The following is a 12,355-nucleotide window of genomic DNA, read 5'->3' as shown; positions in this document are numbered from 1 at the left end:
CCCTGAGAAGTGAGGTGACTTGCCAAGGTTACATAGAAATCAGTGGCAGAGCTCAGATTAAAACCTGCAACCTGCAGTTTTGAGTCTGCTATTTAGCCTGCTCAGCCAGGAGTGAAATCTGGCACGTCATTTAGTAATGGGATGGTTAATGTCAAGTATGAACATTGGACTAAAGAGAATTGCCAGGAAAATACTCTGCTGCCTAAACTCAATGTTTTCCCCTTACGGTACTTTCTCGATGCTCCTGGCAGCACTGTTTGCAGGAGCCTGAGTTGGTAAATAGTTGGAGAGCTTTAATAAATGAAGAGGCCAGTGGCTATGAAACCTCTCTTCCTACACTATCAGAAGGGGTTTGGAACCATCTCTGGGAGGAAGAAGGTAGAGGAGTACAGTTTCTCAAATCTCTCATAGCCCCTGAGGCTTGAATTGGTACTGCTGGGCTCCAGGTTGACAGAAGGAGTCTCATTCTAGAATCAGTTGAGGACAAGATGTGTTCCCAAGGCAAAGAAGGCTAGAGAACATCAATGGTAGAGGAAGCTTGAGAACTGCCAATTCTCCTCCAGGAGGCCTTCCCTGACTAAACCCTCCTTTCTTCTTGTCTCACCCTCTTCTGCATCTCCCTGGCTTGCCCCCTTTCTTCATTCCCCTTCCAGCCCCACGACACTTATGTCCTTATCTGTAATTTAGTCATTTATGTTAATGTCTGTCTCTCCTCTAGGCTGTAAGTTCACTGTGATCACAGAATGTGTCTGATATATTGTACTCTTCCAAGTGCTTGGTACAGTACTCTGCACACAGTAAGTGCTCAATAAATACAATTGACTGACAATGAATGACTGACTAGAGGGCGCTTAGGAACCACCAATGATAGAGGGAGCTCAGAAACAGCTAATGGTAAAGAGAGATCAGTAGCAGCCAACAGCCGAAGGAGGAAGGTCATAAACAAAGGTCATAAACAAAGCTGAAGATGCTAAAGACATTCCAAGACTCCGTACAGACCAGCCCCTGAATAACATTTGAGGGAAGACCTCCTGGGTAGGGAGAGGAGAGAAAATACTGTCTCAGCAGATGTGAAGTTCATTATGAGTAGGAAACATCATGATAATGATGGTATTTGTTAAGCGCTTATTATGTGGGTTGATACAAGGTAATCAGGTTGTCCCACTTTTGGCTCACAGTCTTAATCCCCATTTTACAGATGAGGTAACTGAAGCACAGAGAAGTTAAGTGACTTGCCCAAAATCACACAACTGGTATATGGCAGAGTTGGGATTAGAACCCACGACCTCTGACTCCCAAGCCCGTGCTCTTTCCACTAAGCCATGCTGCTTCTACCAACTCCATTCTATTGCACTGTTCCAAGCATTTAGTACCAAGTAAGTGTTCAATAAATATGATTGATGTGGAACAAGACTAGGAGAACCAGACCCTACTGAAACTGTATTTTTAGTGCTAAAGCCCCAGATGAGAGTGGGAACTGGAGAGGGGAAATCTGAAAGCTGTCAGGGGGAAAGAAATTGGCCATGGATCCTTGAGTCAAGGAAACAGTAACTATGTCCGCAAATAGGTTTCGGCTCAGCTCTGGGGAAGGATTGGCTCCCCCCACCTAGGCTCTGCCCCCCAGGACTGCCCCCAGTGGGGACCACCCCCCAATAGGCACCACCTCAGGTGGCCCAAGCCAACAGCCCCCAGTTACTGCTGCCCTCGCCTGATCACCTGCTCACCTGGCAGAGTCACCAGGGACAGCTGACATCTATTTTTCTTTGGGTAAAGTAAAAGCTATCCTACTGTGGAACCTCTCTAACTCAAAAACCATTAAGATAGTTCTATTACTCCTACAATTGACAGTCCACAATTCTGCATCATTTTTGGTAAAAATATCACTTCAGCCACCGCTCAGTAATCAATTCCCCATTGAGAACATTCCTTCCATGAGAAGCAGCATGGCCTACTGGATAGAGCATGGGCCTTGCAATCAGAGGACCTGGATTCCAATCCTGGCTTTGCCACTTGCCTGCTGTGTAACCTTGGTCAAGACACTTCACTTCTCTGTGCCTCAGTTACTTAATTAATAAAATGGGGATTGAGACTGTGACCCCCACATGGGACATGGACTGTGTCCAACCTTCATTCCTTTCAATCATATTTATCAAAGGCTTAAGTGTCACAAGCCCCCACCAGTTCATACCAACCAGGACCCTCCTGGACTAAGGAAGCTTCAGTGACACATAGAAGAGTTCAAACCCCACATCTGATCACCAAGGTTACTGTTGGAAAGTTTTTTTACTTAGTTTTACCAATGTGCAAGGGAGTGACGCATACACACTCTCACTCACTCCACTCCTCCAAGGGTCCAATATCAGTCTGTGGTCAAAGGACCCCTTTCTGCCAGTGCTTCTTCTTTCTGCTTCTAAGTGCTGCTCTTCTGATGCTCTCAATGTACTTCCTTCTTGCTACTTCTGCATAGGCCTCTATCTACATACCTCCATACCATTCAACGCAACCACCTTTTATCTGACTTTGGCGTGGCAGCTGTGGCTCTACGTGGCAGTTACTGATTGGCCCAGACCTGTTTCCCGGTAGAACAGGGAGAGAAAGCCCTTCCTTCATTTTTGTTTCACCCCCACAGGACAACAATCACCTATCTCAGGTAGAGCCCATAAGTGCCTTGGCCAGTCTCTTCCTTGTTGTTGTTCATTGGATCACAGACAGTCACTAATGAGGCAGCTTGCTGTGGGCCCACCATGCTAAGTGCTTGGGAGTACAATAATACAATAAACAGACACATTCCCTGCCCCCAGCAAGCTTACAGTCTAATTAGTGTCTATCTACCTAGTGCTTAGAACAATGTCGTGCACAGAGTAAGGCTTATCAAAACACAGTAAAACAAAAAAGCATTTCTTATAACAATCAGGCACCTAGATGCTATTTTCAGGGACCAACTACTTTCTAGTCCAGAGGACAGCTTGTATTCACTTTTCCATCCATCTATCGATCTATACATTGCTATATTAGTTTTATTCATGTTCTTCCTCTCCTCTTCAACTTTGTAAATCATTTCTGCACAGTGCGAGGGCCTTGCAGACAGGGTTCGCTTCATTCAGCTCTGTTGTATTGTAGTTTCCAAATCGCTTAATACGGGGCTCTGCAAACACTAAGCACTCAATATATAGCCTTCTGCCTGGTTCCTCCCCCATCATTAGGAAAGGGAGCCACAGTGAAAAGCCATTCAGGGCCCAGGAACACGACTCAGGCTGAGGTCACGGCCCCCCGGCAACACGTCTGCAGCCGGGGAGTGAGGGGGGAGGTCACTGAACCCTGGCTTGTCCACTCGGTACAGGCCCGTTTGAATTCCATGGCTAATGCCCCTCTCTCTCTTGCTCGCAGGTCACAGTTTCGGCTCCACAAAGATGTCCCGGGCCCAGACTTTCCCCAGCTATGCCACCGAGCAGAGTGAGGAGCTGCAGCAGCCCCTGTCGCGGTCGAGCAGCTACGGGTTCAGCTACAGCTCCAGCCTCATCCAATGACACCCATAGAGCTGAGTCACCACCGACCAGAGACAGTCTAGCCCGGAGCCTGCCTGTGGGGCCGGGAGCCTGTCCGTGCCCCGCCCTCGGCAGTCACAGAAGACCAAGTGCACTCTCCGTTCTAGTCCCGTCGCAGTCGAAGGTTCCAAACTGGAGTTGTGCTTCGTTGAGTCGAGGGCCGAGGCTTTTATTTATTGAATATTTTGGGGGATCCATGCTAAAACCTTTGAGGTGGAAGGGAGTCACTTCAGCCAATGACAACCTGAAGGTGTGCAGTGGCTCGGCCTGGTGGACACGGCCGGGACCACCTGGGAGCCCAACATCCCTCCCCCGCCCCGGGTCAGGGTCTCTCCGGCTGCCGCTACTCGGACCTAAGTTGCCCAGCGGCTGTCCCGTGGTGGGGCCTGCTCGGAGCTCTGGGGAGCTGTGTGGGGGCTGACCAGAACATAGTCGGTGACCGTTCCCTATAGCATCATAGCTGTCCATAGAGTTAAATCCACTGCTAGTCAAGGTCCCAGGGAATGACAAAACCCAAGTTTAGGCAGGACCCCTTAGCTCAACTCTGTGTGTGTGTGTGCGTGTGTGTGTATGTGTGTGTGTGGAAGGGTGTGAGCATGTGCATGCACATGCGTGTGTGTGTGTATGCGTGTGTGTGTGTAGAAAAAATATAGATCTGGGTATCGGTCTATCCATCTATATATACGAGTATCTATAAAATGTGTGCTGAGGGTGACAGGTTATGCTCACTTAAATCGTTGACAAATGTAATTTGGTGCATTAAAACCAAGATTGTTATGTCAAATATCTATTTTTAAATTAGTGCTGTAAAAAGGCTTCTCTCTCAACTCACCAAGTATTTATGTAGTCGAGTCTGCTCTCACAAATCCAGTGGAGCCGAGAGAGGGAGAGGGTGGCCGAACCAGCAAGGCCCCTCGGAGACCCTCACACCCAAGCTGCCCCTGCCTTTTTGGGGAGAGATGTCTTGGCTTCTGATGGCCTGGTCCAGTCCAGAGTCAGCAATTTGAGCCATGTTACGAGGACCTGTTGAGTTACTGAGCGGCTCCCCGCTGAACCTCTAGAAAGTCAGAGCAATGATGGGGAAGGGGAGATTGAATCCGTGCTAAGATGTCTTGGGAGCAGAGCTGGAGGCAGTGAATAGATAGTGTGAAAGATACCCCTATAGGAGTAGAGATGTTTATTTGAATTTTCAAAAATGGTATGAACTCTTTCACACAGATTGTGGTGCTCGCAAGTCCTCAACAAGGAAAGTGTTTAGCTTGAGATCTTTGGCCGGATCGGACCTCGGGCCCGCTTCCTGGTAGAGAGATGGCAGAGGGTTTCTGAGAAAGCCATTTTTATTTTTCCCGAGGCCAGGGCCACTCCACTGAAAAAGGAGGAAAAACCCGGCAGTAGTCTTGAGCACCTGGGGTGCGTGGACCAGCGAGCTGGATAATTCAAGAAAAAAAAAATCCTATTTCCCTCTATCGTACAACCAATTCACAGAGAAGCCAGGTTGCATAAACTTGATTGGCCTGCTAGCTCTTTGTGTCAGGGTTCTTGTCTGTTAATTCCATTGTACTCTCCCAGGCGCTTAATACAGTGCTCTGCACATAGCAGGTGTTCAGTAAATACTATTGATCAATTGTGGCCTCCAGCAGGTGTTCGCAGCCAATGATCCATGGAAACTCAAACCTGACTGGACAACTATTTGGGCAAGTGGCTCAGATGATCCACTCACATGGTTTTTCACCTCTCTGCTTCCTTGGAGTCAGTCTGCATGCAGCGTTACCAAGAGGAGGTTTGTAGCCCTGCCAGAGCTTCTGTCATGAAGTAAAAAAAAAAACCCCCAAAAAACCCAAAAGAGAATATAACAAAGAACAGAACAAAACAGGCTACAAAGAAAGTCTCAGCCCAAGGCACTGGGGTATTTACCCATCAACCCCTTGCTCAGCTGACTGGAGGCTGATAAACCTCTGTGAACCTCTACTGGTACTGAGTCTGTCTGAGCGACATATCCCCATCCCTTCTGGGCATGATTTATAAACTCTATGCCTCCGAGCTGAATATAAAATCACTTCAGGAGGGGGCCCAGCCTTCCTACCAGCACATGGCAATACCTCTCCTCAGCTATCAGGGGTGGAGACTCACCTTCTGCCCCCGGGCCGTGAACTTTGCCAAGACTGCACGTGGCAAAATGACCAATGGCAGGTGGTCACCTCCCCTGAATGGCCAGTAGCATTCAAGGTGCAGAACCTCTGAATGCTTTTTTCAAGTAGGTGGCTGCTCCAGACTCCTGCCATCAGCCCCACTGGGGCAGTTCCCTCTGAGACCAGTTTATTGCAGCCCTGGCCTTACAGTGCCCTCCTCTAGAGAGGCTGACAAGCTCCCTCTCAAGCCGGGATACGGTGGCCAAGTGTTCCCTGTGGGCAGGTGGCCTGGTGTCTCCACCTAAGTCTCCGGCCCTTGGGTCATGGCTCAGCTTCATTAGCAAGCCAGACTGTTGGGTTGATGGCAGGGGGACGGCATTGTGCAGACATCTCGGGTGGGCCTCTAAGTTGCAGTGCCTTGCCCAGACTTACCCCTGGGTCTTCCATCACCAGTGCCCCTGACCCAGGAGACTGGGATGCAGGTCCAGCCTGGAACCAGTTCACTCCCAAACAGTCCAGAAAAGGCTTCTTTCCCAATATTCAGTGGGCCCTCCTCCAACTGAGGAGTCTGGCTATAGACGGCCCCCGGGTGCCATTTCTGAGATTATCTCCAGTAGCTCCACCGCCAATCAGATCCCGGTCCCCAGGGGAGCTGAGAAAAACTACATTCAACTAGTAACAAAAGGCAATGGGCACTGCAGTGAAAATGACAAGCAGGTGAAGACGAGCTTTATGGTAGCAGATGATGAATGTGGTTCCTGGGCCAATGACCTGGGATTTTGAGTGACTGAATCAATCTGGGATCTAGTGGTCCTAGTAGGACTAAAAGTGACATTGTGCACACACTGTCAAAGCACTGTACTAAGCACCAGAGAAAGGTGCAAGGACTTAGACACTGTCTGCCCTGACGTGGGGCTCACAGTCTTCAGGCGGAAGGATCGAACAGATATACGAAGAAAGAAAGGCAGGATCAATTCAGCCAAATCAGTGTTAATTAAACAGAATGAACCCAGTCCTGACTCTCCTCCCTGATGCAGGCAGAGCCATGCTGGGTCCAAACCGCCACATCTTCCCTGCGTTTTATGGGTTCTAACTGTCACAGGGGCCCCGGACCAGATGGCTGCTGTTACAATGCATCCTGGGCTTCTGCTGAGGGATGGTTCTGCTCCCTGCTGTGGAGAGCAGGGAGAAAATCACTGAGCAGGTAAACTAGTCATTACAGTCAGTGCCCACTACCCATTGCCAGCTCTGTCTGCTTCCTCCCTTTAGGAGAAGTGCCCTTGGCCAGCATTTTTTTTAAGAGGTACTACTATGTTTTAAAAAGAGCTGGGGAAAAAAAACACACAGGTGAAAGTTAGATATGGTTCCTGACCCTCCATGGACTCACGGTATAAAAATAAGGAGGGAAAAATTTGACAACAGATCTAAAAGATGAAAATATATAAATGTAAAACAATAGAAAATATAAAGTTTGAAGTGCATAAAATCAAATGGGAAAGGGAACCTGTAGGGGCTTCTGGGGCTGCCACACAGGAAATTGAGAGTCCAGTTACAGCCAAAGCTTCCCAAAGCTCGAAAATATTTGCAAATGACATCCCCTTAGAACTGGGAAAGGAACTTGTCTGCATGTGCCTCTTGGTACTTTCTGAAAATGACTACCTTTGGGCGGCGGGCTCTCTCTGCAGCTAGGTAGTGGCCAAAGAAAGTGGTCATAAGCCCCATCTCTGAGGAGGAGAAGAAGCCAAGTGAAATGTGGGATCTTCTTAGACTGCAACAGAGAATTTTGTTCTTTGACAAGCCTTCAAAAGGCTATCTTTCCATGGATTTCCAGGTAGAGTGTTTCTCTGCCCTGAGAGCCCTATGTAAATAAAATAGGTGAAATCCTGGTCTCCCTGGTAGACAGTCTCAATCCCATAGAGGAAAGAGATTCCCTCTAGTCACTGACCCAAATCTCAGCCCTCTGGTTCCAAACATTTGTGAATCAAGAGCTTCTGAACTTGGATTGGGAAAACTCAAGGTGCTCATTGATTGGTTTGAAATTCATTGACCAAATATAAAATTCCATCACTGCCCCTTCTGTCCTGCTGAAAAGACTGAGGGTTTATAGTGAACAGCACCTCACCAACTCTATCCCACACTTAATTACAAACTGTACCTTTCTGGTAGACATTGAAGATTTTTTTCTTGAGAACCTAAGATTCTTCACTTTGCCTCAGTCCCTCTAAAGTTTAGCTGGAAAAGCTTGAACTAGCAGGGAGATAGCTAACCATTCGCAGTGAGCAATAAGGAAACAAGAGAGAATCAGCTGAGAAAATTGCATCCCTGGGAGAAAGAAGTCCAGATTCAGCTGCTGTTGTTTTAGTGCAGAAAAGCAGTGAAATACCTTCATTAGGACTGAGTTTTGCTTTAATGTTTCATGTGTCGTGATGAGCATTGGAAGAAATCCTGCTCACAGATAAAGCTGCAAATTTTTCTGATATTAGAATGGAGTCTTGTGATATACAATTATTTCTGAACTTACTCTTTTCCTACTTTTCTGATTGGGTTGAGGAGAGGAGGCAGAGAGTGCATATACCACCCAAGAGACATGGGCCTGGGCTCCAGTCTATGGAGAAGCAGCGTGGCTCAGTGGAAAGAGCCTGGGCTTCGGAGTCAGAGGTCATGAGTTCGACTCCCGGCTCTGCCACTTGTCAGCTGTGTGACTGTGGGCAAGTCACTTAACTTCTCTGTGCCTCAGTTCCCTGATCTGTAAAATAGGGATTAAAAGTGTGTGAGCCCCACGTGGGACAGCCTGATTACCCTGTATCTCCCCCAGCACTTAGAACAGTGCTCGGCACCTAGTAAGCGCTTAACAAATACCAACATTAAACATTAAGCGGTCAGAAAAGGACCCTATATGGAAACACGTCTACCTGGCCCTGCCAGACTAAGGAAGCCCCTTAGTGCACTTCAGGTGAGATGGGTATAGGCTAGGAAATTGAGAGTCCATTGACAATAAATGTCAAGATCTGAGAGAGAAAGAGAGAAGAGAGAGAAACAAGAACCACTGCCCAAAAAGACCCCAACCCCTCTTAACAGAAGTTTGGTCTCTGCCATGAGCCTGTGGGCTTTCTTGTGGTCCTTGTCTCCAGTGGCCTTTAACCTTGAACCTTGAAACTTTAGCCTCAGGCCTGTCACCACTTGAACAGCAAGTTACAACAGAAAATGGAGGGGAAAAGCAAGCACAGATGTTAGGGAAAAGGTTTTCTGGAGATCAGAAATGGGTCTGGGGACAGTTTATAACTCAGTGAAGCTTTGGCTCTCTCAGTTTCTGGGAACAGGGGAACAAAGAGAATCGAAAGGTCCCATGTTACTTTGTGATTTCCATAGACTTTTTCACCTTTTTCAAGTTTGACATCTCATCAACATTTGAGTGAGAGGGTGTAGAATCTATTTCAAGTACAGTTTTCCACCTCCTCTAGAGAGTCTGAGTTTGATTAATATGTTTTCATTTGCCATTATTCTCTGCACTCCTTCCCGTTAAAGGTGATGAAGAGATTGGATTCGTTTGAAAGGGGGTTCTTTTTCTGATTTACAAGTACATTCTATCCATTTTGAATATCTGACATGTTCATGTTCTCACCCTGCATTTCATCGTTCAGCATTACCCCTCTCCATGAGACCTGAACAAAGCTCAGAGTTGGAGCATTTCCTTGAAAACAGTCATAGCGCCTCCTTTTGTCTTGCCAGTTCTGGTTGCAACCTGGAAGAAGGCAGAAAGACAATTCATCCCTGAATCAACCAATCAATGGTATTTACCAAGCACTTACTGCGTGCAGAGCACCTTACTAAGTGCTTGGGAGAGTACATACAAAAGAGTTAGCAGACATGTTCCCTGAAACCAACATGTCACTGCACTGAGGCTTTCTTCCATTTCTTATTGTCAGTCAGTCTGCCAGGCAATCCTATTTATTGAGTGCTTACTATACGCAAAGCACTATACTAAGTGCTTGAGAGAGTTCACTATAACAATAAAAGGTCACGCTCCCTGCCCACAATGAGCTTACCTACAGTTTTATTCCTTAAACTTTTGCTAATAGCAATAGACCCAGAAGGAGAAGGATCAGACAAGGTGGCTCAAGTTTGGGGCAGAATATTCATGGACCTCTTTGTACATTTGTGCATCAGTGATGTCTGGGCATTAAAAGAACTTTGGCATGGCATGCATAAGTGAACACCATCCCTGAAAGAAAAATGGATGTCTCTGGTCAAAACAGAGAAGCTAGATGATATTAATGCAATAAAAAATCTAGGGAATCAAATGAAAAAGACATAACCAAGTACTGCCTCTTTCCATTGCCGGAAAGAGAGGAGCAATATAGAGTTTAGTTGCAGGAGTAATGGTCTTTTATAAGATCTATTTATCCAGTTCCTTGGAAATTACAGAGACTGCTGAGGTTAGTTCAATGTTAACTGACATGCTCTACTGGAAAAGAATCAAAAAGGAAATCTGCACTCCATTTGGTGACAGGGTCATTAAACTGCCACTTAACTATCAGGCATGATTAACTCTGGGGCTACTGAACTCCAAGACTGAGAAACCCAGGTGAAAATATTTATTATTGACCGAGGGCTTGTATTAGTAACTTCAAGGGTAGATAAACTTTCCTCTGCTCTTAGAGCAATAGATCTCCTTCCTGCTCCTGATTCCAATCAGTTATATTTGTTGAGTGCTTACTGTGTGCAGATCATTGTACTAGGCATTTGGGAGAGTACACTATAACAGAATCATCGTCTGCTTGGATGCAGCAGTTCCCACGACTTCAACGCTGAACAGATTTCTGATGACCTTTAAAACGTCACCCAATACCCACTCACTGGCTTGCTATTTTTCAAATAAAGGTTAGAGTTTGCCCTTTATTCAAGATAAGGTCACCAAGAATTAATTATGTATTTGTTGGATTTTCCCTCAGCGCCATTTTATTCTGGGCCATTGTTAGTAGTGAGTAGGTGGCACTGCAGACTGAAATACAATTTAGAGTGGATTCCCAAGTGACCTCAGGGACCACTGGTCATGCCCGACCCCGACACCAGGGCCTTCATCCCCATAAGGTTGGATCAGCCAATAGTCCTGGTTCAGAGCTTTTGGCCTTTCTGGGGAGGGTTAGGTGGTGTTGTGTTATCTATTTTTGTTTTGGATTCCCGAATGCGGTAGTTTTTCTCCTTGGAAAGGCCACACATTTAGATCAATCTTATGTTCATTCCCTCATTCATTCAATAGTATTTATTGAGCACTTACTATGTGCAGAGCACTGTTCTAAGTGCTTGGAATGTACAATTTGGCAACAGATAGAGACAATCCCTGCCCAATAACTGGCTCACAGTCTAAACGAGGGAGACAGACAGCAAAGCAAAAGAGAACATAACAAAACAAGTAGTCTGGCGCTGACATCATCATGTGCCTCCACGGTTGCCTGCCATCATTTGACTCCTGGGTTGTGACATCATGTACCTCCACTCCCTCCATCCAATGAGGATTTAGGAGACTTGGGAATTTTCCCTGAAAGCTGGAAATGAGAGAGCTACCAAGTCAAGAAATCTATGTCCTCCAATGCTCTGCAGTAACCTAAAAATAGGGTCTGAATGGTAATGGACTCCAGAGCCTGATCGCCTGTCCTGATTTAGGTGGGTCACCTCTGGGTCATGTAGGTAATTAGAAAATGACATCAGTGATCGTGGATTGTGCCTGTCCCAGATAAACCGTTCAGCCTGTTTTGCAGTGGCCTCCACCTGCTCTTTCTCATTCTCCTTGGAAGGTCTTGTCTAGGCTGGAGCATGCTCAATCAATTCTCAGATTAGATCTCATAGAATTCTGGGATTTGTACTAATGGTAACTGCCCCCCCCCATCCCTTCCTTTCACTCTCCCATGGTCACCATCTCCGAGAGGGAAAGAGGATGATTGTACATAGACAAAATGAAGCTTGTGGGGGCCAAAGGGTTAGGTAGAGTTGTTGAGGAGGGTGTCCATCCCTCTCCCCCAAAGAATTCAGATGCACCAGCATTATCTTTCAAATTTCTATGTCACTGTTTCATTTACTCATTTGATGTCTGGACCTCAATGTTTCTTTCCTCTCATGAGGGATCTGAAACTCAGGCATTCACTGTCTCTGCACTGACCACTGAGCCATGGGATTTCTCTGGCCTTTCAGAGCCATGACTACCCCCACCCCCATTCCCAGTATTCAGCAAACGGCCTTTTCAACAGCTGACTCTTTCCCCTAAAGAAACCTGTTCACCATAGTTAAAAGGCAATCAGAAATGCTTCCAGGGACCTCCATAGAAGCAGCAATCATTAAATATGCCTCAAGAAGGGAGGCAATGAAGATGCGGATCTAGTGAAAATAATTGTGGGATTTGTATATTTGGGATTAGGCGTCACTGGTTATTGAGCACCCAACGATTTCTACTATTAATCTGGCAGTGTAATTCATGAAAATCAGGCAGTAGGAATCAATGAAACTAAACTGTATCAACAGATTATCTCCTTTCTGGTCTCTGCTTTGGGGAAAGTAAGGAATCTGAATGTGTCTTTCAGGTTCGGGGATGGCAGAAGGGGGGGCGGGGGATACTGGGAAATGGAGGGAAATTTGAGTTTCAAGGAGAATTTGCGTGGTTTCTGCCCTGAGTGGCCTTGGTATTTC

General features: G+C 46.5%; 1 protein-coding gene across 1 annotated transcript in view; it reads left to right on the top strand.

Moving 5' to 3' along the window:
* The window catches only part of DOK6 (docking protein 6), a 371,981-nt gene extending 363,652 nt beyond the window's left edge, over positions 1-8,329 (top strand). The window contains exon 8 of the mRNA XM_029064409.1: positions 3,388-8,329. Within this exon, the coding sequence (XP_028920242.1) occupies positions 3,388-3,527 (140 nt within the window). The 3' untranslated portion in view covers positions 3,528-8,329. The remainder of the gene's footprint in view (positions 1-3,387) is intronic.
* Positions 8,330-12,355: the final 4,026 nt, after the last annotated feature.

This window comes from Ornithorhynchus anatinus, chromosome 5, assembly GCF_004115215.2.
Source record: "Ornithorhynchus anatinus isolate Pmale09 chromosome 5, mOrnAna1.pri.v4, whole genome shotgun sequence".
In the NCBI taxonomy this organism is placed as follows: Eukaryota; Metazoa; Chordata; class Mammalia; order Monotremata; family Ornithorhynchidae; genus Ornithorhynchus; species Ornithorhynchus anatinus.
Note: the sequence above shows the minus strand (reverse complement) of the source record. Positions and strands in the feature narration are given on the sequence as shown.